Consider the following 22,933-nt stretch of genomic DNA (forward strand, 5'->3'; position numbering starts at 1 on the left):
TCATGTGACCAGATGAACAGAGTTACAGAGTTACATAAACACATTACATGAATATGACAGAAATTCTGAATAATTAATACAAAAATTTATGTAGTGCAATAAAAAAGTACAATATGTACCTCTGAGATGTAGTAAAGTAGAAGTATAAAGTGGCATCATTTGGAAATATTCAAGTAAAATACACTACTTATATACTTGGTTCCAGTCCACCGCTGATCTCCTTTTATTGTGAAGGCCAAAGTAGCGGAAGTAGTGTGAGTGTTTCCGGGTCGCACACTTAGCAGGTCAGCTAAGTGGAAATGAAGACACAAACACGGCGTACTTTTCTTTAGTCTTCTTCGACTCCATCTGTAGAACATGTCCACATTGCAGGATGCTCAACATGAATCCAGACGGCGGCTCGCGGACCTCTGATTGGACGTTTGGAGACATCCGGATATGAAAAGGAGCAAAGTGCTGGATGTTGTTTTAAAGGCCGACATGGAGCTGCGGAGAGAAGCAGGTTGGTTTTCTTCCTGCTGCTGGAAATGTGCTGCTAAGCTAACGCTAGCTCCAGCTGTTAGCAGCGAACGCTAGCTCCAGCTGTTAGCAGCGAACACTAGCTCCAGCTGTTAGCAGGGAACGCTAGCTCCAGTTGTTAGCAGCGAACACTAGCTCCAGTTGTTAGCAGCGAACGCTAGCTCCAGTTGTTAGCAGGGAACACTAGCTCCAGCTGTTAGCAGTGAACGATAGCTCCAGTTGTTAGCAGGGAACGCTAGCTCCAGCTGTTAGCAGGGAACGATAGCTCCAGTTGTTAGCAGGGAACGCTAGCTCCAGTTGTTAGCAGGGAACGATAGCTCCAGTTGTTAGCAGGGAACGCTAGCTCCAGTTGTTAGCAGGGAACGCTAGCTCCAGTTGTTAGCAGGGAACGCTAGCTCCAGTTGTTAGCAGGGAACGCTAGCTCCAGCTGTTAGCAGGGAACACTAGCTCCAGCTGTTAGCAGTGAACACTAGCTCCAGCTGTTAGCAGGGAACGCTAGCTCCAGCTGTTAGCAGCGAACACTAGCTACAGCAGCTAGTGCCTATCAGCTGTGGTAGAAGAAGCATTCATGTAATTGATTCAAGTAAAAGAATCAATACTACAAGACAATACTTACCAACGTCCAGGAGGTAACTTCTCCTCCGTTACAGGTGCTCCTTCCAGCCAGATCCAGTAGGCCCAGAAGAGAATGGAGCCAGAGGAGGCCCACGTTGGAGCCGGTCCACCGGTGGTCTGCTGGAGACCCCCCTGGGAGGCGAGACCTCCACCACACCTGTCTGATTACGCTGTCGGCTCCCTCCTCGTGGTCGACCCACAGCCAGGTGAGTCCTCATACGTCCATCTTCAGATGAATAGTATTTTTACTTCAAATGATATCGATTTATTTAATCACTATAATAATATGCAGTTAAAATAATCATAGTAGTGTTCCTTCTCCTTGTGTACTTGTTACGTTCCCCGACTGAAGTCTAGGGGACGCGGGGAGCAACAATAAGTGTAGTGCAACTAAGGGATGAACAAAAATGGTGATTTATTAATCAAAGGTAAAACAAGGGCTACTTCCTCAAGGTGAGGAGGCGACGATACTCCAGAAATATCTCCAACAGTATGGAATGTACAACGACACGACATTACCCTGTCGACCACATTCAACAGCACAAAGGTTGTATTCGTCTCTGGGCCCACGGGGTCGTCTGGCTGGCTTCCCAACCTTCTTAAACCCCAGCAGCTCCAATCAGCCAATTGCCCTCAGCTGGTGGCTCATCCACAGGCAATGGACGTCACCTGTATGGATCCTAGGGTGGAGCCAGAGAGAGAGAGAGATGGCTTTGCTATCGAGCAATCGCTGGACTTCCTGGCTCTCACTGAGACTTGGATCACACCAGACAACACATCAACCCCTGCTGCTCTCTCCTCGGCCTTCTCCTTATATCATGCAGTGACGGTTACTCATCCGGTTCATCTAACTATTGTTGTTCTCTACCGTCCTCCTGGTTCCTTGGGAGACTTCTTGGAAGAACTAGATGTCCTCCTATCAAACTTCCCAGAAAACGGCCCCCCGCTCATCCTTCTGGGTGACTTTAACATCCAGACAGAGAAGTCATGTGACCTGCTACTCTTACTGTCTTCCTTTGCTCTCTCTCTCAGTCCTTCTCCTCCTACTCACAAAGCTGGACACCACCTTGACTATATATTCACCAGAAACTGCTCTACATCTAACCTCACTGTAACTCCACTTCCTGTCTCTGACCACTTCTTCATCTCTTACTCTCTCCCACTCTTTGGAACTGACAACCCTCCCACAACGGACTCTCACTGTCGTGGCCCGGTTGACCTCTTGGCCGGTCACATCATGTCTTGGCTCTGGCTGACATTAACAAGGCCATGTTCTCTAGTTTTATGGAAAATGTTCCAATAACTTCTACCGGATGTGCACAAAACTCAGTCACATACGCTTATTCTTCAACACTTTCAGCCCTGATGAATACATTGCCATGAGGTTCTTTCCAACGTCTCCTGCAATCACGGCTTCCAACATCTGATCCACGTTGGGATCAAATATCTTCCATTCCTTCTTTGATGCTGCGACAGGCCACGCCCCTCTCTTCATCACGTGCCCTCTTCATCATTACTGGTAGGTTGCAAGCACTTCATATTTGTCTGGTGTGTCTTCAGAAACCCTCTTAACTTCCAAGATCTACAGACCTGTTATTCATGGCTCAACTGTTCCATAGCGAGTTGTTTTGATTGTCCATCATGGGTTGTCATAAGCACAGTCTGTCCTGAGGGTGAATCACCCCCCTACCCTGCTATCACCCAACCCTGGGGGTGTCTTATATCTTCCCATAGCAATTGATGATGGGTTCCTCCTCACAAAGGATGTGTTTCAGCCCATCAAGCTTTCGCACCCTAGCTCTGGTCTTTCCCAATGTTCAGTAGTCTTTCCGAGCAGTCAACGTTGTCCCTCAGTCGCCAGCTCGTCTTTGTTAGTCACTTCTGGCATCTGGGACCAAGTTACTCTCTCTCTGATGGTCATGTTTTATGGGGTATCTTCTGGTTTTGTTTGTTCCTTGTAGTGTGTTACTTGTCTGTTGTGCTCTGTGGACTGTGTCTATTGTTGTCTGTGTGAATTTTTGGTGGAAAATGAATTTCCCCACTGGGATTAATAAAGTTTTCTAATCTCCTCCTTTCACTCCCTCAAGGCATCTCCCGCCCAAGAGCTTTCCAGAGTGAACCCTATACGAAGCTCCTGCAGCTATCTGAGCTGCTTCTTAAGGTCTACTCGCATCTCCCTCTCCTTAGCCGTGTCCACTTGCTCCTCACCTCCGCTGCTTTACTCAACTCCAGAACTGAGTAAGTGGAAGAAACGAGGGCCATTAGAAACTTCTTTTATTTTCTTCTCCACACTAGCAGGCAACTGTGTCAGAACCCAGTCATCGACCATGCTTGACACTAGGAAAGGACATGGTCACTGTTGGGTGGCCTCCTGCAGCGCATGCAGCAGTTGTACACTGCAAACCTCCACTTGTGGGTGTTTGATGGAGTGGAACCCAACAGAAATCTGATGTCCTTCCATGCTCCAGATGTCCTGCTGGGTCAGTACCCAGCTGCTCTCCTTGTTTATGGCTACAGCCTTGACCTGCCGGGTTTCCTGCTCTGCCTTGTTCACCTCCCTCCATACCACACCGGTCCTTCTGGTTAGCATTGTTCCAACCTGATGGAGCACCTCACTGACCCAACTCTGTGGCCATGATGCAGGCCATTGTCTGCTTCCCTCAATGCTCTGCTGGCTGGCCACTTAAAACCTGTTCTGACCTCAATGCTCTGGCTCAGGAAGACGTTCATCTTGATCTCCAGCCCCTCAACAGTGAAGATGGGTACGTCATAAACGATCAGTGACCAGAGCCGTCTGTGAAGCACCCCATTTTGGTATCCCCAGGACTTATACTTGCCAGGTAGGCTTCTCTTCTCCAGAGCTTCTTTCCTCCACGTTTCAGTTTGAATGAGCATCTCCTTCACACTCGACTTATCGGTAAGGTCCACTGCTGGGCTAATTTCCTCGTAAGTCAACCTATCCTGAACATAATACTCTCTTCGGTACGAGTATCCTTGGGCACAATGCGCTCAATCAGCAGGGCCATAGCAGGAGGCATTGGGAAAAAGTCCGGACCAATAAGGCCAGGAGGCAGGACCCAGGACAATGCGCTCTTCTGTACGAGTATCCTTGTCCTGATGTATAACACTTGGCAGTACTGCATCCTGATGTAACATCATCACTGCTGCATTTCATGAAGTGCTTGAGTAAATATACTTTATTTTCTCACAAAAACATTCCTTTGTGTCTCTAAAAGATGTTTGTGGGTTTATTTTAACATCTGTCTGTTTGTGTCTCAGTTTTACCTTCAGATGTACGAAGAGTGATCATTGGTGAAGAAGTGCAGCCGGACTGGAGCTCCAGTCTGGACCAGGAGGACCCAGAACCCCTACACATTAAAGAGGACCCGGAGGATCCAGAGCCCCAACACATTAAAGGGGACCAGGAGGACCCAGAACCCCCACACATTAAAGAGGACCCGGAGGATCCAGAGCCCCAACACATTAAAGGGGACCAGGAGGACCCAGAACCCCCACACATTAAAGAGGACCAGGAGGACCCAGAGCCCCCACACATTAAAGAGGAACAGGAGGAACTCTGGACCAGTCAGGATGGAGAGCAGCTTCAAGGTCTGGAGGAGGCTGGTATCAAGTTCTCATTCACTACTGTGAAGAGTGAAGATGATGAAGAGGAAGCTCAGTCCTCTCATCTTCATCAAAGACTAACTGAACACATGGAAACAGAAGCTGATGGAGAGGACTGTGGAGGACCAGAACCAGACAGGAAGTCAGATCCAGAAACAGAGCCTGATGAGGAGACTGGAGACTCTTCTGAACCTGAGACTGATACCAGTGATGACTGGAAGGAGACCAGAGAACCTCAGTCAGGTTTAAACAAAGATTCAAGATCTAATTATGGTAAGAAACTGTTGAGCTGCTCTGAATGTGGGAAAATATTCAGCACCAAGGGAACCCTGAAAGAACACATCAGAATCCACACAGGGGAGAAACCATTTAGTTGCACAGTTTGTGGTAAAAGATTTTCCCGAAAGGGTCACTTGACACAACACATGCCAGTCCACACAGGAGAGAAACGATTCAGCTGCAGTATGTGTCACAAAAGATTTGCCTGGTGTTCACAGATCAAAAGACATATATGTGTCGGTCATCGGTCCTCACAGCTTCATCACACTGAGGAGAACCGAGAGGCAGAACCTCCAGCCAGCAGCTCAACTGAACACATGGAAACAGAAGCTGATGGAGAGGACTGTGGAGGACCAGAACCAGACAGGAACTCAGATCCAGTTAGACATGCAGAACCAGATAAAGAGACTGAACCGTATTCTGAACCTGACGACAGTGTTGACGTTGAGTTTTGGAAAGAGACCAGGAAACATCAGTCAGGGTTTACTTACCAGAGAAATAAAAAGGTCTCTGTAAATGATGGACTTAATAGCAAGAAACCATTCAGCTGCTCTGATGACACGACTGAAAGTGAACCCAAGACTGATGACAGAGTGGATGGGGATCCACCTCCATCAGGTCCAAAGCATCTGAACGGTGAGGAGGTCTCTGTCAGAGATACAGGACTTAACACTGACATGAAACCGTTCAGCTCCTCTGAGTGTCAGGAAAGATCTGAAGACCGTCTCACTCTGCTGACACACAAGGGCCCTCCCACAGAGGAGAAACCATTCCGCTGCTCACTGTGTGGTCAAATATTTAACAAGCAGGAAAGCTTCCATTCTCACATGACACATCACTTAGGGGAGAAACCGTTCCGCTGCTCAGTGTGTAACTCAGACTGCAGTGACAGCGAGTCTTTAGTTCAACACATGAGGATCCACTCGAGACAAACACGGTTCAGATGCCAAATTTGTGGTAAAGAGTTTGCATGGAGGAGATATCTGACTAAACATATGGAAGTCCACACAAAGAAGAAACTCTACACCTGCAGAGATTGTGACCAAAGATTCACCTGGTATAACACACTCAGAAACCATAGATGTGTTGGTCATCAGACTGAAGAGAACCGAGAGGCAGAACCTTCAGCCAGCAGTTTAACTGAACACATGAAGACAGACGCTGATGGAGAGGACTGTGGAGGACCAGAACCAGACAGGAACTCAGATCCAGAACCAGACCCTGATGAGACTGGAGACTCTTCTGAACTAGAAACTGATTACAGTGATGACTGGAAGGAGACCAGAGAACCTCAGTCAGGTTTAAACTCTCTTAACAATGAGGACGTTTCCAGTGAGAAACCATTTAGTTGCTGTGAGTGTGGGAAAAGATTTAGCCACAAAGGAAATCTGAATAGACATGCGAGAACTCACACAGGGAAAAAACCGTTGAGCTGCTCAGTGTGCGGGAAAGCTTTTAACGTTCGGTCTTCTCTGAAGGTCCACATGAGATGTCACACAGGAGAGAAACCATATAATTGTTCCGTTTGTAAGAAATCTTTCACACAGAGAGGAAGTTTACAGACTCACATGGGAATCCACACTGGAGAGAAACCGTTCAGCTGCTCAGTGTGTGAAAAAAGATTTCTAACCAAAGCACAACTGAAGAACCACACGATGAACCACACCGGACAGAAAAGATTCTCCTGCAGTGTTTGTGGCCAAGGATTCACCTGGAACGACCAGCTCCGAAAGCATCGGTGTGTCGGCCATCCGTCTGAGACCAGGGAGGAGGAGATAACTATATAACTATGATACTTCATAACTCTTTGATGACATTACAATGAATACACAGAGGGACTTCCGTCTGGATTCATGAAAAGCTTGTGATGCCATCAATCATGAAACATTGTTATGAGGTTCAGCACTTGAATGGTTACGAGAGCTTTTTTTTAATGTCCAATCAGTATTGATGTATTGATTAGAAGGGTTCCGTTACCTTGTGAGAAATCAAAAGTACTGTAAGCACGTTTGCCTTTGAATACTTTATTACAGGATGAGATCTAGAAAGACTATAACGAGTCAACAAGTCATCAAACATGAGCCCAAGTACAAACAGTAGTCATGACGGTTCTGACTCTAGCAGGACGGTCAGAAGGTTCTGACAGGACGGTCAGAAGGTTCTGACTCTAGCAGGACGGTCAGAAGGTTCTGACAGGACGGTCAGAAGGTTCTGACTCTAGCAGGACGGTCAGAAGGTTCTGACTCTAGCAGGACGGTCAGAAGGTTCTGACAGGACGGTCAGAAGGTTCTGACTCTAGCAGGACGGTCAGAAGGTTCTGACTCTAGCAGGACGGTCAGAAGGTTCTGACAGGACGGTCAGAAGGTTCTGACAGGACGGTCAGAAGGTTCTGACTCTAGCAGGACGGTCAGAAGGTTCTGACTCTAGCAGGACGGTCAGAAGGTTCTGACAGGACGGTCAGAAGGTTCTGACAGGACGGTCAGAAGGTTCTGACTCTAGCAGGACGGTCAGAAGGTTCTGACTCTAGCAGGACGGTCAGAAGGTTCTGCTGTTGTCCAGTTACTTCTAACCCGTCACAGAAGCTCACCTAGAAGAACAGCTGTGTTCAAGGAGCTGAGCGCTGTAAGAACAACGCTTCCTGTCACTCTACCGTAGTTGACCCAGGACATGTCAGTCATCATTAGTGCCCCGTGAACATCATTGTTCTTCAGGCCCACATGAACACATATTCCTAGGATACTTATAGGTCATAGGTCATTTGTCCCCCGACATTGTGCAACACGTTCTTTAAGGGTGTTGATGACGGTTGTCCCAACTTGACCTTAACGAGACAACACAACCAGTCCATTTTCTTTGTTATATATATTTAATGAGTTTCTATCACCACCGACTATTTCTGTCTTATTTCTGTGCATAATAAAAATAAAGAACTTGAGCCTATGTTGTTTGTTCATTGCAGACAGTTTCTTGCTTTGTGTTAAAATAATAATACATTCCATTTATAGGACACTTTAGAATACAAGTGACATCTGAAGGTGTTTCTCATAATGTTCAAATCAATTATAGAACGTCAACATTTTATAATATAGAATAGATTTAAAGCTAACTTAATGCTAGCATCAAGCTAACATTATGCTATGTTATTGACTTTTATAAATAAGAAGGATGAGGGGATGTAAACCGTCCTGAGAGATTGGCTAGGTGCTACAAGCTATTAGCTCTTTTTTTTTAATACAATAACAATAAATAAATTCTTCAACACAAACCAAAATAGCCGTCATGAAAGTACCTTGTGCCATTTCAGTGGGAATCAGCCTCTTGGAGTTTTCCTGTTCCTGTTTGTGGTTCTGTTGGCTCCTTCAGAACCTTCAGCAGCACCGGGACGGTTTGTAGAGCTTTACGTCGTCGGGATGAGAGTTCATGGTTCTCTGGTTAGTAGTGAGTCACTGCACCAAGAGGGTCTTGTTTACCAGTGAGGGGAACAGGAAGTTAGTGTCAGCAGTGATGAAGACTTTGGTGAAGAGGGCAAAGCTCTGGATTCACCAGTCCAACGACGTTCAGACCCTCAACCTTCAGACGAGTTGAAGGACACAGGCTGGTGAAAGGATCCTTCTTCGTAGGGAGTCTGGGCTCCGGGTTCGGTTTGGTAGTGAGCATGGCCCTCCGAAGAGGCCACGAGAGGCTCTGGCACTAGTGGGTTTCGTTTAAAAATAAAGTTTAATACAACAAACTAGAATGAATAAAACAATAAATAATAGAAATGGTTATAACAGCAGGACAGCAGAGCGAGAACCAGCGGGGCAGAAGATGTTAAGGGGAAGACGGAGGGAGGGAAATGATTTCCTTTCACTCCTCATATCTTATAAAGGCTCATTAATAACTTTTGCCCCCCAATAAAATGTAATTCCTTTAATGAAAATACAACAATCACAATGTTTGTCTGTCATTCATGAAACAGAGTTCTAATACAAAAACTTTTCTCATTTAATTAAAATGTCCATTTTTAAATAGCGTCAGTAGGAAATGCATTAAAATGAAATATCTTTTGAAAGAAAAATATTTTATACGTCATAGTTTTTAATGTTCAATTCTTCTGATTCTCCATTTAATGTAAATATACAGATTCATGTGTTTTTTCAAACAGGACTTCTGGTTTAAACCTCATTCTGGTCCATTGCTTCCTGTTGTGTCACTAACAGGAAGTCGATAGTATCTCTGGTTTTCTTCCAGGCATCAGAAGAGTCTGCAGACTTGTCATGAGGACCAGGTTCTAGACATCTCGTTGGATCTAAGCCGACGACGAACAGACTGAACGTTTCTGGGCTGATAAAACCAAGTGAATATTCATCTTCCTTCACAAGTACTGAAGCTGGAAGGTTTCTGTGTGTGGAGTCGCATGTGTCTCTTCAGATTTCCACTTTCACTGAAGGATTTCCCACACACAGAACAGCTGAATGGTTTCTCTCCAGTGTGGATCCTCATGTGTTTCTGTAAACTATCACTCTTTGTGAAAGATTTATTACAAACTGAGCAGCTGAAGGGTTTCTCTCCTGTGTGAGATCTCATGTGTACTTTCAGATTTCCATTTTCACTGAAAGCTTTACCGCACAGTGAGCAGCTGTATGGTTTCTCTCCTGTGTGGATTCTCATGTGTTTCTGGAGACTATCACTTTGTGCAAACGATTTCTTACAGAATAAGCAGCTGAATGGTTTCTCTCCTGTATGAGATCTCATGTGTCTCTTCAGATGTGCCTTGAAGCCAAATCTTTTCCCACAGTGAGAGCAGCTAAATGGTTTCTCACAAGTACCACATCTGGAGTCGCTGACAGACTCATTCGGAGAGTTTGAACCTGACTGAGATTCTCTGGTCTTCTTCCACTCATCATCACTGTCATCAGTCTCTGAAGAGTCTCCAGTCTTGACAACAGCATCTGGTTCTGGATGTCTCTCAGGATCTGAGTTCCTGTCTGGTTCTGGTCCTCCACAGTCCTCTCCATCAGCTTCTGTTTCCATGTGTTCAGTTGAGCTGCTGGCTGGAGGTTCTGCCTCTCGGTTCTCCTCAGTGTGATGAAGCTGTGAGGACCGATGACCGACACATCTGTGTGTTTTGAGGCTGGTGTACCAGGTGAATCTTCTTTTACAAACACTGCAGCTGAATCTTTTCTCCCCCGTGTGGAGTGGCATGTGGCGTGTCAGACTTCCTGCTTGTGTGAAACCTTTACCACAAACTGAGCAGTTGAATGGTTTCTCTCCCGTGTGAGATTTAATGTGTAACTGCAACAACACCTTCCGCGTGAATCCTTTACCACACGACAAGCAGCTGAACGGTTTCTCCCCAGTATGAGTTCTCACATGAATCTTTAAATACGTCTTGGTTCCAAATCTTTTCCCACACTCAGAGCAGCCAAAAGGTTTCTCTCCAGCTCTACACCTTGAGTTACTGACTGAAATGTCATCATTGTTCAGAGAGTTTAAACCTGACTGAGGTTTGCTGGTCTCCTTCCAGTCGCCATCATCATCATCATCATCAGTTTCTTGTTTGTTACTTTGTGAAACTTTGTCAATAATGGCTAGTTGTAAAGGTCTATCTGGATCTGGGTTCCTGTCTAGTTCTGGTCCTCCACAGTCCTCTCCATCAGCTTCTGTTTCCATGTGTTCAGTTAGTCTTTGATGAAGATGAGAGGACTGAGCTTCCTCTTCATCATCTTCACTCTTCACAGCAGTGAATGAGAACCTGATACCAGCCTCCTCCAGACCTTGAAGCTGCTCTCCCTCCTGACTGGTCCAGAGTTCCTCCTGGTCCCCTTTAATGTGTGGGGGCTCTAGGTCCTCCTGGTCCTCTTTAATGTGTGGGGGCTCTGGGTCCTCCTGGTCCTCTTTAATGTGTGGGGGCTCTGGGTCCTCCTGGTCCCCTTTAATGTGTGGGGGGTCTGGGTCCTCCTGGTCCCCTTTAATGTGTGGGGGGTCTGGGTCCTCCTGGTCCTCTTTAATGTGTGGGGGGTCTGGGTCCTCCTGGTCCTCTTTAATGTGTGGGGGGTCTGGGTCCTCCTGGTCCAGACTGAAGCTCCAGTCCTGCTGCTCTTCTTTAACAACGATCACTTTTCGTACATCTGAATGTAAAACTGAAACACAGACAGCTGTTAAAATAAACAAACACTTCTATAATAAAGATGCTTTTCGGATTATATTAGCAGACAGTCACTAAGTATATTTGCCCTAGTACAACTTCCAAGGAACTTGTACTTTACTTTTTACGCTACTTAATACTTCTACTCGACTACATCTCAGTTGCCCTTTGTGAATAATTGCTTTGCCCTGTTTTCAAGACCAGAGACTACAAGATGTGTGTCTTTGGTAAACTTCACCACCTGCAAAACCGTTGCGCCTTGGGAGACACCATCTTGCTCTGGTCTCAATGCCACTGTGGAGAAAGGCTCATCCTCTCGGATTGCTCATCAAAAAACCTGCCAGAAGTCTGTTAACGGGAACGCCTGGCTCAGGACCCTGTCAAACAGGTCTTCAACTCCCGACTCCTGAAGGAACTGTCTTGCATCCCAGGGGAGGCTGGGGACCACGTTCAAAGCGGACGTTAAGTCAATTTGCCAGGACGTCGAGCCGAAGGAGGCCTTTCGGGCTCGGTTTGCCCAGAGATCTCTGGAAACCGTAGACGGGTACCGGTTGGCCAGAAGGCCTGCAGATCGGTTTCCCAAAACAAAAACCCGGGTGTGGGAAGTTCTGGCGATCCGTTATATGAATCAAAACGGGAGTGCTCTTTGCAGATGATGTGGTTCCATTGGATCCTTCAGAACGAGACTTTAAGCAGCATTGGGGTCGGGATGAGAGTCAGGACATCAAAGTCTGAGCTCATGGTTCTCGGCCGGAAAACAGTGGATTGCCCCCTCTGGGTTGGTAATGAATCACGGCCCTAAGCGATGGGGTGAAAGTATCTCTGGGTCTTGTTCACCAGTGAGATGAACGAGTGAATGTGAGCGACGTCAGCAGTGATGAAGAAGTTGTACCGGACCGTTTTGGTGAAGAGGGAGCTGCACCGAAAGACAAAGCTCTTGATTCACCAGTCCATCTACGTTCAGACACTCATCTCTGGTCATGAGCTTTGGGTAGTGGCTGAAGGAATGAGATTGAGAGAGCTCAGAGCAGAGCCGCTAATCTTTCAGGTCGAAAGGGACCAGCTGAGGGGGTTCAACATCTGAGCAGAGCCTCCTGAACACCTTTCTATTAGGAGGTTTTCTTACTGGTTTGAGGCCCCGGGTGAGACTCAGAACAGGCTGGAGAGATTATACAGCTGGTCTGGGAATGCCTTGCGATTCCCAGGAAAAGCTGGAAAGAGTGATGTCTGTAACACCCTCTTCAGACCCGGCCCCAGATAATGGATTAATTATCTGAGGTACATTTAAGTTTCTAAATAAATGTAGGAAAGAAAAAAGTACAATATTTTCCCCCAGAGATGTAGAAGTATGAAGTAGCACACAATGGAAGTAACGTACCTCAGAATTGTACCAATATTACATGCAATGTTTTGTGGCCTCAGTTTTACCTGCCGAGTCGCTCCTTCCGCCTCCTAAACACAGATCAATCATAATTAGAACAAAAAACAATTACATTGTCCATCAACTGTTGAATTTCATGAAGGTGACCACGTGACTACAGGTGTTCAAACTCACCTACGACCACCACATCTTTGCCCTGCAGCCACTGAACGCCCCGAGACCTCCTCTCCATCCAGAACTCCCGGATGGTGTCCACACAGTAGGTGTCCTGGATCTTGGAGAAGGTGGCTGGACTGAGGACCCCCATGTTCATGAAGCGGAACAGGAGGGCCACTTTACTGTAGTTGTTCCCGCTCAACAGGATGTTCGTCCCGAGCATGAAGTCGCCGGCCAGCATCCCGAACTTGAAGGTCGGCTGTGAGGTCCAACTCCAGACAACGTGACCACGGGGACAAACCTGAACAGGAAGAGACATTATTGGCTCAGAGCAAAGAGAAACCAGTCGGAGGGACTCTGCTGATTGAGTGGGGAGAGTTACCCATTCAACAACAAAGGCGGTACACCTCTGTTGGATGAGACACTCGAAGGGGGGGAGGCCGAAGCACATCAGTCCGGTGGACATCCGGTAGCGACACCGCTTCACTGGCAGGTGGAGCAGCGTGGCCAGCTGACGGAGGCTCTCCTCGTAGACGACGGACGCACGAGAACCAACGATGTCCTCCTCGGTCAGGACTTTGTGAAGCTCTGCAGGAAGCTGCATCGCTTCAGCTCCGAGCTTCTCCGAAACGCCGTGAGATGTCTCGTCGGCCATCTTGGGTCTCGCGTCCAGAGCGGCTCCCGGACTTAAGGACGACACGGCGAGATGTGCAAATAAATGAAGTTTGTGACTTCGGGACAAAAAAGAATCAGAAAAGGTTCTACAGGTGGAGAGAGACTCTGTTCTCACCGACTCGACGCTGGGACCACAGGAGGCCTCGCTCCCATCCGAGGACCCTTTTCATAGCTGTACAGGACCAGAGGGTCACGGTGAGCAGGTTTCAGTACGATTAAAGAGATTTAAAAAAGAGATATATTTCTATAGCACTATTTTTAAAAAGGCGCTTTACAAAAACGGTAAAAACAACAACAATATAAACAAAAGATGACATCACAATAAGAAACAAAAACAGTTAAAAGCAGATTAAATGAGTTTTCAAGACCAGAGTGATGGAACATGTCAGAGGGATCTGGTCTCTGGTGGACTGGGGGGGGGGGATCTGGTCTCTGGTGGACTGGGGGGGGGGGGGGGGGGGGGGGGATCTGGTCTCTGGTGGACTGGCAGAGCAGACGGGCAGCTGAGTTCTGGATGTTTTGTAATTTGTTGATGGATGTTTGGATTGCAGTAGTAATATTAGAAGTATTTTATGCCTTCTAACCCTCTGGACCGTGTCCTCCAAATGATGTCGAACATGTTTGGTGCCGCGGTGCAGAGTTATTATGAATTCCACTGCTCTTCTTGGCAAGAGAAGATTGGTTAACGTTGGGCATTGACCTCTAGTAAAGGTCAGGGAGTAGGACCTGAACGTTACCAGAACCCCTACTGGATCATCAGAATGGTGACGGACGCGTCACCAAAAACAGTTCTTCTCGGCTCTCTGCTATGCTGCTAGCTAGCCGCTGGATTGTTCCCCAGCATGCCGTTCACTTAGTTTATAAGAAGGGAATATTGGGAGGGCGGACAAGATGGCGGAGTGAGCAGTCACGTAGTTTTGAGTGCTCTCAACTCGGCAACAATAAACCCTAAAAAAATCATGATTTAAATAAATAAATCCAATATAATATAGAAGGGAATAAATAAAGAGGTCGGATATACAAATAAAACCAAGTCAGAGGTGATAGAAAAGGAAGAAAATGGAATCAAAGGAACGTGGCAGGAGCAGATCCAGCTAGCTTAAATCAGCTGATTGACTTGCTAACACCCATAGCATAGGAGGTTAAAGAAGTCAAACAAGGGATAAGTGATGTGAGGAGAGAGGTCAAGGAAGAGTTGGACAGGATCCGGAGAGAAACTGAAAGTAAATTCGAAGGGATGCAGACATTAAAACACAGCATGACAACATGGAGGAAGCTCAAACACACAGAGCTGAACTGGAGGAATGGCAGACAGGAGCAAAGAGTGAGATGCTAACTATGACGGCCCTGACCCAAAGGATGAAGGAGAACATGACGGACCTCGAGGGAGGTCCAGGAGGAAGAATATACGGAGGGCACGGAGGAGAATTCGACAGGCAAGTACCTGGAGCGCTTCCTAACCACCGAACTCGAATTGCCTAGACACCCCACTCCAGATACAGAGAGCACACGGGGCCCTGGCGCAGAAGCCACCTCCGAACGCACCCCCAGATCAATTGTAGTTAACTTCCTACATTTCGAGACCAAGGAAATGGTGCTTAGCCATGCATGGAAGAGGAAGATTCATGTGGGAGAGAAGAGGATGTTTTTCGACCATGATTATGCAACTGAAGTGGTTCAGAAGAGAAAGACATACCATGAAGAAAAGATACGCTTCCAGACCGCGCTGACGAAGATGTGAATTCACTGGCCAAGCGGAGCCAAGACCTACGACAGCTCAGAGGACGTGGAGGAGAGACATGGAGGAGACATGGAGGAGAGACGTGGAGGAGAGACGTGGAGGAGAGACAGAGACATGGAGGAGAGACGTGGAGGAGAGACGTGGAGGAGAGACGTGGAGGAGACGTGGAGGAGAGACGTGGAGGAGAGACAGAGACGTGGAGGAGAGACATGGAGGAGAGACGTGGAGGAGAGACAGAGACGTGGAGGAGAGACACGGAGGAGAGACGGAGGACAGACGTGGAGGAGAGACGTGGAGGAGAGATGGAGAAGAGACGTGGAGGAGAGACGGAGGACAGACGTGGAGGAGAGACGTGGAGGAGAGATGGAGAAGAGACGTGGAGGAGAGACGTGGAGGAGAGACGTGGAGGAGAGACGTGGAGGAGAGACATGGAGGAGAGACATGGAGGACAGACGTGGAGGAGAGACGTGGAGGAGAGACGCGGAGGAGAGACATGGAGGAGAGACGTGGAGGAGAGACGTGGAGGAGAGACGTGGAGGAGAGACGTGGAGGAGAGACGTGGAGGAGAGACGTGGAGGAGAGACGTGGAGGAGAGACGTGGAGGAGAGACGTGGAGGAGACGTGGAGGAGACGTGGAGGAGACGTGGAGGAGACGTGGAGGAGAGACGTGGAGGAGACACATGGAGGAGAGACGTGGAGGAGAGACATGGAGGAGAGACAGAGACATGGAGGAGAGACACGGAGGAGAGACGTGGAGGAGAGACATGGAGGAGAGACAGAGACATGGAGGAGAGACACGGAGGAGAGACGTGGAGGAGAGACAGAGACGTGGAGGAGAGACATGGAGGAGAGACAGAGACGTGGAGGAGAGACATGGAGGAGAGACGTGGAGGAGAGACGTGGAGGAGAGACAGAGACGTGGAGGAGAGACGTGGAGGAGAGACGTGGAGGAGAGACGTGGAGGAGAGACAGAGACATGGAGGAGAGACACGGAGGAGAGACGTGGAGGAGAGACGTGGAGGAGAGACAGAGACATGGAGGAGAGACAGAGACATGGAGGAGAGACGTGGAGGAGAGACGTGGAGGAGAGACGTGGAGGAGAGACGTGGAGGAGAGACGTGGAGGAGAGACGTGGAGGAGACACATGGAGGAGAGACGTGGAGGAGAGACGTGGAGGAGACGTGGAGGAGACGTGGAGGAGAGACGTGGAGGAGAGACAGAGACATGGAGGAGACGTGGAGGAGAGACGTGGAGGAGAGACAGAGACGTGGAGGAGACACATGGAGGAGAGACAGAGACGTGGAGGAGACATGGAGGAGAGACGTGGAGGAGAGACATGGAGGAGACGTGGAGGAGACGTGGAGGAGAGACGTGGAGGAGACGTGGAGGAGACGTGGAGGAGACACATGGAGGAGAGACACGGAGGAGACGTGGAGGAGAGACAGAGACATGGAGGAGAGACGTGGAGGAGAGACGTGGAGGAGACATGGAGGAGAGACGTGGAGGAGAGACGTGGAGGAGAGACATGGAGGAGAGACATGGAGGAGAGACATGGAGGAGACGTGGAGGAGAGACGTGGAGGAGAGACGTGGAGGAGAGATGGAGAAGAGACGTGGAGGAGAGACGTGGAGGAGAGACGTGGAGGAGAGACACGGAGGAGAGACGTGGAGGAGAGACGTGGAGGAGAGATGGAGAAGAGACGTGGAGGAGAGACGTGGAGGAGACATGGAGGACAGACGTGGAGGAGAGACGTGGAGGAGAGATGGAGAAGAGACGTGGAGGAGAGACGTGGAGGAGACATGGAGGACAGACGTGGAGGAGAGACGTGGAGGAGAGATGGAGAAGAGACGTGGAGGAGAGACGTGGAGGAAAGACGTGGAGGAGAGACGTGGAGGAGAGACGTGGAGGAGAGACATGGAGGAGACATGGAGGAGAGACGCGGAGGAGACATGGAGGAGAGACGCGGAGGAGAGACGTGGAGGAGAGACGTGGAGGAGAGACGTGGAGGAGAGACATGGAGGAGACATGGAGGAGAGACGTGGAGGAGAGACGTGGAGGAGAGACATGGAGGAGACATGGAGGAGAGACGTGGAGGAGACATGGAGGAGAGACGCGGAGGAGAGACGTGGAGGAGAGACGTGGAGGAGAGACGTGGAGGAGACGTGGAGGAGAGACGTGGAGGAGAGACACGGAGGAGAGACATGGAGGAGAGACGTGGAGGAGACATGGAGGAGAGACGCGGAGGAGAGACGTGGAGGAGAGACGTGGAGGAGAGACGTGGAGGAGAGACATGGAGGAGAGACATGGAGGAGAGACACGGAGGAGAGACACGGAGGAGAGACACGGAGGAGAGACACGGAGGAGAGACGTGGAGGAGAGACACGGAGGAGACATGGAGGACAGACGTGGAGGAGAGACGTGGAGGAGAGATGGAGAAGAGACGTGGAGGAGAGACGTGGAGGAGAGAAGTGGAGGAGACATGGAGGACAGACGTGGAGGAGAGACGTGGAGGAGACGTGGAGGACAGACGTGGAGGAGACATGGAGGAGAGACGTGGAGGAGACGTGGAGGAGAGACACGGAGGAGAGACACGGAGGAGAGACGTGGAGGAGAGACGTGGAGGAGAGACGGAGGGAGAAACTGAAGGGAGGAGCTGAAGGGAGAAGCTGAAGGGAGAAGCTGAAGGGAGGAGCTGAAGGGAGGAGCTGAAGGGAGGAGCTGAAGGGAGGAGCTGAAGGGAGAAGCTGAAGGGAGGAGCTGAAGGGAGGAGCTGAAGGGAGGAGCTGAAGGGAGGAGCTAAAGGGAGGAACTGAAGGGAGGAGCTGAAGGGAGGAGCTGAAGGGAGGAGCTGAAGGGAGGAGCTGAAGGGAGAAGCTGAAGGGAGGAGCTGAAGGGAGGAGCTGAAGGGAGGAGCTGAAGGGAGGAGCTGAAGGGAGGAGCTAAAGGGAGGAGCTGAAGGGAGGAGCTGAAGGGAGGAGCTGAAGGGAGGAGCTGAAGGGAGGAGCTGAAGGGAGGAGCTGAAGGGAGGAGCTGAAGGGAGGAGCTGAAGGGAGGAGCTGAAGGGAGGAGCTGAAGGGCTTTCAAAGAGGGAGATGGGTCTGACGCTGTCCTGAAGGATGTTTTAAGGGACACGGAACCCAGCTGGATGGACTATGAGGCATGTCAACGGACCTCTGCTAAATACAAGGTAACTGAAGCCGAGTGAGAGAGACTGAAACCACAGAGTTGGACATATGTAGACTGAGAGGAGCCCTACAGAATGGGTTGGAGTTCAGGTCTAGCGAGGGGCCCTTTCTGAGGAAGGATTCCCCCTCAACCTACCAACGGGACTTGGGGGAGACGACTTCCCCCCTTTTGGAAGAAGGTTGTATTTGGTTTTATTGCTTATTATAATTTCATGTTATGTTTTATTGCACGTTATGCAATGGTAAATGTTCCTTGTGTATTCAACCTACTGTTATTCAGGTCGCTTAATAGGGTTATTGACTTAGGACTAGACTGTTAGACTGGTGTCACTTAACGTTAATGGACTGAATACCCCAAAAGAGAGACAAAGTTATGATGAAATTAAAGAAGGACGGAGACCAAATTATATATCTGCAGGAGACTCACCTTAACAAAGTAGAACATGACAAGTTAAAGAGATACGGTTATAGAAGTCTGTACAGTAGTTCTTTTAAGGGAGGTCCCAGAAGGGGTGTGACGATTATGATAACAAATCAGATGCTAACCCAGAGATGAGGGATAGGGAGGGAAGATATATTATTGTGAAAGGGAAGCTCGACAATGTGAAGGTTACTCTGGTGAATGTGTACGCGCCCCCAGACGGTGATGAACATGTTTTTAGATTGCTATTCGATGTTATCGCAGCGAAACAGAAGGGATCCTAATTTGTGGGGGGGATTTGAATGTAGTTTTAAATTATAACATGGACACTACGAGCCTCAAAAAATACAAAAATCAAAATACGTAAATACATTATTGGAGGAGATGGGACTGGTCGATATATGGAGGTACCTTCACTATTCAGCGGTGCATAAAGTACATTCTAGAATAGATTACCAGGAAATGTTCACAGGGTGAAAGATTGCCACATAGGGGGTGCAGATGTGTCATAACTCTTTGTGCCTTGACATGGGCATCAGTAACCGAAGAAGAAGAACTCATTGGAGATTGAATGTGGGTCTACTGAATAATGAACAAAGGAAAATACAGAACTACGTTACGGAGCATGACAATGGGATGGTGGAGCCAACGATGGTTTGGGACTCCTTGAAGGCAGTTATGAGAGGCAGATTAATCTCAGAATCAACCTACGCAAAAAAAAAAATTAAATTAGAAACGTATACGAAAAATACAGAAAAACTGAGAATTGGAAAGAGACTGCCAGGACTCGGCGGGCCTGGACACACAAAAGAAAATGAAACACATAAAACTAGAGATAGAAAAACATCTAACAGAGGAGATGGAGCGGAAGATTCTGTTCTGTAAGCAGAGTTATTATGAGATAGGCCCGAGAGCCACTAAATTATTGTCAAGACGGACCCGTAAGCAACTCGCAACTAGTCAAATCCATAAAATTAGGGACCCCCTTACGAACCAATTGATAACAGAGCCGGAGGATATAGAAAAAACATTCCAGAGATATTATGAGGAGTTATATACACAGCCAGAGTCTGCACAAAGAGATGAATTCCTTTTTAAACACACTAGACCTACCAAAGATAGGACGGACACAGAATGAGACCCTAACAAGGGATATAATAGACGAGGTAGTGGGGCAATACACAGATTGAAAAATGGGAAATCTCCGGGGAGTGATGGATATCCGGCGGAATGGTATAAAACATTCAAAGAGGAACTGACTCTGCTGTTAGTTTCATTTATTTACAAAAAGGCAAATTGCCACCAACATGGACAGAAGCAATAATAACGGTCATACCTAAACCGGGGAAAGATAGGGAATTATGCGGAAATAATCGACCAATATCATTACTAAATGTGGACTACAAGGTTTATACATCTATTATTGCTAGACGACTACACGACTTTACACGGGATTTGATTGACGAGGACCAAACAGGACTTGTGAGCGGGCCAGACGCAGGATGACATCAGGAGGACTCTGCACATCATCAGGCAGACAAACAGAAAACAGACATTCTGGTCAGTGTAGATGCCGAAAAGGCGTTTGACGCGTTTGGTAAATTGGACTTTCCTTTAGAGAAGTTTGGATTCAACGATAAATCAATACAGATTATTCAGACTTTATATCAACGGCCTACAGCTAGAATCAAAATAAATGGAAGCCTATCTAACAAATTCGAGCTCCAGAGATCAACCAGACAGGGATGCTGTTCGCAGACTTTATTGAACCACTGGCCCAAGCCATACGCGACAATAGGCGAATACAAGGGGTGACACGGAGTGGAACATAAGGTCGGCCTCTTTGCAGATGACGTCATTGCATTCCTTGAACGGCCTCGTGAATCGTTGCCTGAGTTGTTAGACCTCTTGAACGCATATGGACAGCTATCAGGATATAAGATAAATATAACTAAAACCCAAGTGCTCACTATCAATTATACACCACCAAAGGAGATCAGGGAAAAATACAATTTAAATTGGAATCTAAAGAAAATTAACTATTTAGGGGTAGAAGTTACTAGGAATTGATCAGGACTATATAGGGTAAATTATGATAGGATTAACCGAGAATTATTAAAAGATATACATAGATGGACCACCCTAACATTGGATTTTAGCTCAAGGATTGAATTAATAAGAATGAATGTATTACCCAGACTTTTGTATTTGTTTCAAGCATTATTAATACAGATACCTCAAACACAATTCATAGCATGGGACAGGATGATATCCAGATTCATTTGGGGGGGGGGAAGAGGCCAAGAGTGAGATTCAGAACTCTCCAGCTAAAGAGGGAGAAGGGAACCTGAAAGAATACTACGGCCCAGCTGAGATATGTGCAAACTGGACTATGAAGCAAAATGGAAAGAAATGGAAAAATCATTTGGAATGTGTCCGATAGAGTATAATAGGAGATAAGGAAACATTTAAGAAGGTTAGAAATCAAATGGATTCGATCACAAAATGTACCTTGGAATTATGGTTCAAATTACTTAGACAAATAAGGCGGAGAAGAACGCACATTTATTGAAATGGGCGTCTTTTGATAGCAGTTTTAAACCAGCTGGGCGCGGTGGGGGAGAAGGGCATTACGGCATGGTGCACACTGGGGGAAAAAGGAGGATAAGGAGAAACAAAATATGACCTGGATTGACGGGAATGTTACAAATATTTACAGGTACGGGATTATTATGGGAAACGGATTGAACAGGAGCTCTCTAGAAGTGAACAAGGTGGTACAAGTAATGATTGATGCATATAAAGGGAACCGGGTCAGGACTATAACTACACTATATAAGGCTTTGATGAATGACAAAAACAGGGTATATAAAAGAAAAATGGGAAAGAGAATTTGATATGGAAATATCTGAAGATGAATGGGATAACATGCGGGAAAAACATAAGACAACAACCTGTTCGCGAGCCTGGAGAGAGTTTTCCTGGAAAAATCTAATACGGTTCTTTATCACACCTAAAATATCAAACAATTATTCTGAAACAAGAAAGTCATGTTGGAGAAATTGTGGGTCATCTGAAGCCAACAATGCACATATATTCTGGAATTGTCACAAAATAATAGGGTTTTGGGGAACGGTCCATAGACACAAGATATTCTGGGATACACATTTCAAATGAATCATAAACTGATGTATCTGTGTATGCACACAGAGAATGATGTACATGATGGGGACTTGTACCTATTCAACATACTCATGGTTGCAGGTAAAACGGCCATTACAAGGAAATGTGGGACGGATGATAAACCCACTCAGACCCATTGGGTGGACACAGTGGGGGAAACACACATTATGGAAAGACTGATCACGGTGGACAGGAAGTGGACTCGATGGCAGTTGACACAGACTTGATATGACAGCAGGTTTTTCATTTTTATTTCTGGCTGTCGATGTTGTTGTTGACTTGTATTGATGTACTTATTGTTGAATAAAAATAAAATGGTAAAAAAAAATAAGGGAATATTGTACAAGAAATTGAACCGGTATGCCAAATGAATTGGCATCTACCTCACGGGTCAGAAGGACACACATTGTTTTTAGGATATAATAGAAAGAACACTTTTAATTTTCCTTATTCCATTGACAATAATATGCATTTCTAAACGATTTGTTTTAAGCATATTTTAAAAATGGTATTCAGGTCGTCATGAGTAGATTTAAACCAAAATAAACGATTACATTTAAACTCTTAAAACATGCAGCAATCAATTTGCACTATGATGGGATCATCCTTTTTTAGTGAAAAACAAAGAATCCTAAATCAGGTATTTAAATAGTGTGATTCGGTTCTTTCTTACATGTTAATTCCTGTATTTTACAAATGAAAACAATAATCTCTTTGACCAGTGAGAGTCAGAGATGTCCTGGAGAGTGAGAGTGTGTGAGTGTGTTAAACATGCAAACAGTGTCAGTAGTTGCTTTGTGTTCATGTAAAACAGCGCCCCAGTGTGCGTTCAGGCGGACCGCGGTACTGCAGCACCTCTGAAATGCCTGTAAGTGCATTAGCAATGACAGACATTCTTCAGCAGTTTCATTTTTGTCCGTTTCTCAATATGAGTTCTCGTGAAACGTCATGAGGTCCAAGAACTGTTCCAATTCAAAAGACCGCTTCTCGCAAAGCACGGTAAAAACACCGGATGTGACTGGCTCCG

At 47.1% G+C, this 22,933-nt stretch overlaps 2 protein-coding genes across 2 annotated transcripts in view; one reads left to right on the top strand and one right to left on the bottom strand.

Moving 5' to 3' along the window:
• Positions 1-230: 230 nt before the first annotated feature.
• LOC117739310 (zinc finger protein 2 homolog) lies at positions 231-7,977 on the top strand. The gene is made up of 4 exons (XM_034545636.1): positions 231-502; positions 1,170-1,340; positions 4,414-4,847; positions 5,355-7,977. Exons 2-4 carry the CDS (start codon positions 1,208-1,210, stop codon positions 6,822-6,824), a joined length of 2,037 nt encoding a protein of 678 aa, XP_034401527.1. The 5' UTR covers positions 231-502; positions 1,170-1,207; the 3' UTR covers positions 6,825-7,977.
• A 954-nt stretch (positions 7,978-8,931) lies between these two features.
• LOC117739304 (zinc finger protein 420-like) overlaps positions 8,932-22,933 on the bottom strand; it is a 17,141-nt gene continuing 3,139 nt past the window's right edge. Inside the window, exons 2-6 of the mRNA XM_034545630.1 lie at positions 13,492-13,548; positions 13,084-13,387; positions 12,720-13,002; positions 12,593-12,616; positions 8,932-11,159 (exon numbers count right to left, since the gene is read on the bottom strand). Of these exons, the coding sequence (XP_034401521.1) occupies positions 9,382-11,159; positions 12,593-12,616; positions 12,720-13,002; positions 13,084-13,387; positions 13,492-13,548 (2,446 nt within the window). The 3' untranslated portion in view covers positions 8,932-9,381. The remainder of the gene's footprint in view (positions 11,160-12,592; positions 12,617-12,719; positions 13,003-13,083; positions 13,388-13,491; positions 13,549-22,933) is intronic.

Source organism: Cyclopterus lumpus, chromosome 11 (assembly GCF_009769545.1).
Source record: "Cyclopterus lumpus isolate fCycLum1 chromosome 11, fCycLum1.pri, whole genome shotgun sequence".
Classification (NCBI taxonomy): domain Eukaryota; kingdom Metazoa; phylum Chordata; class Actinopteri; order Perciformes; family Cyclopteridae; genus Cyclopterus; species Cyclopterus lumpus.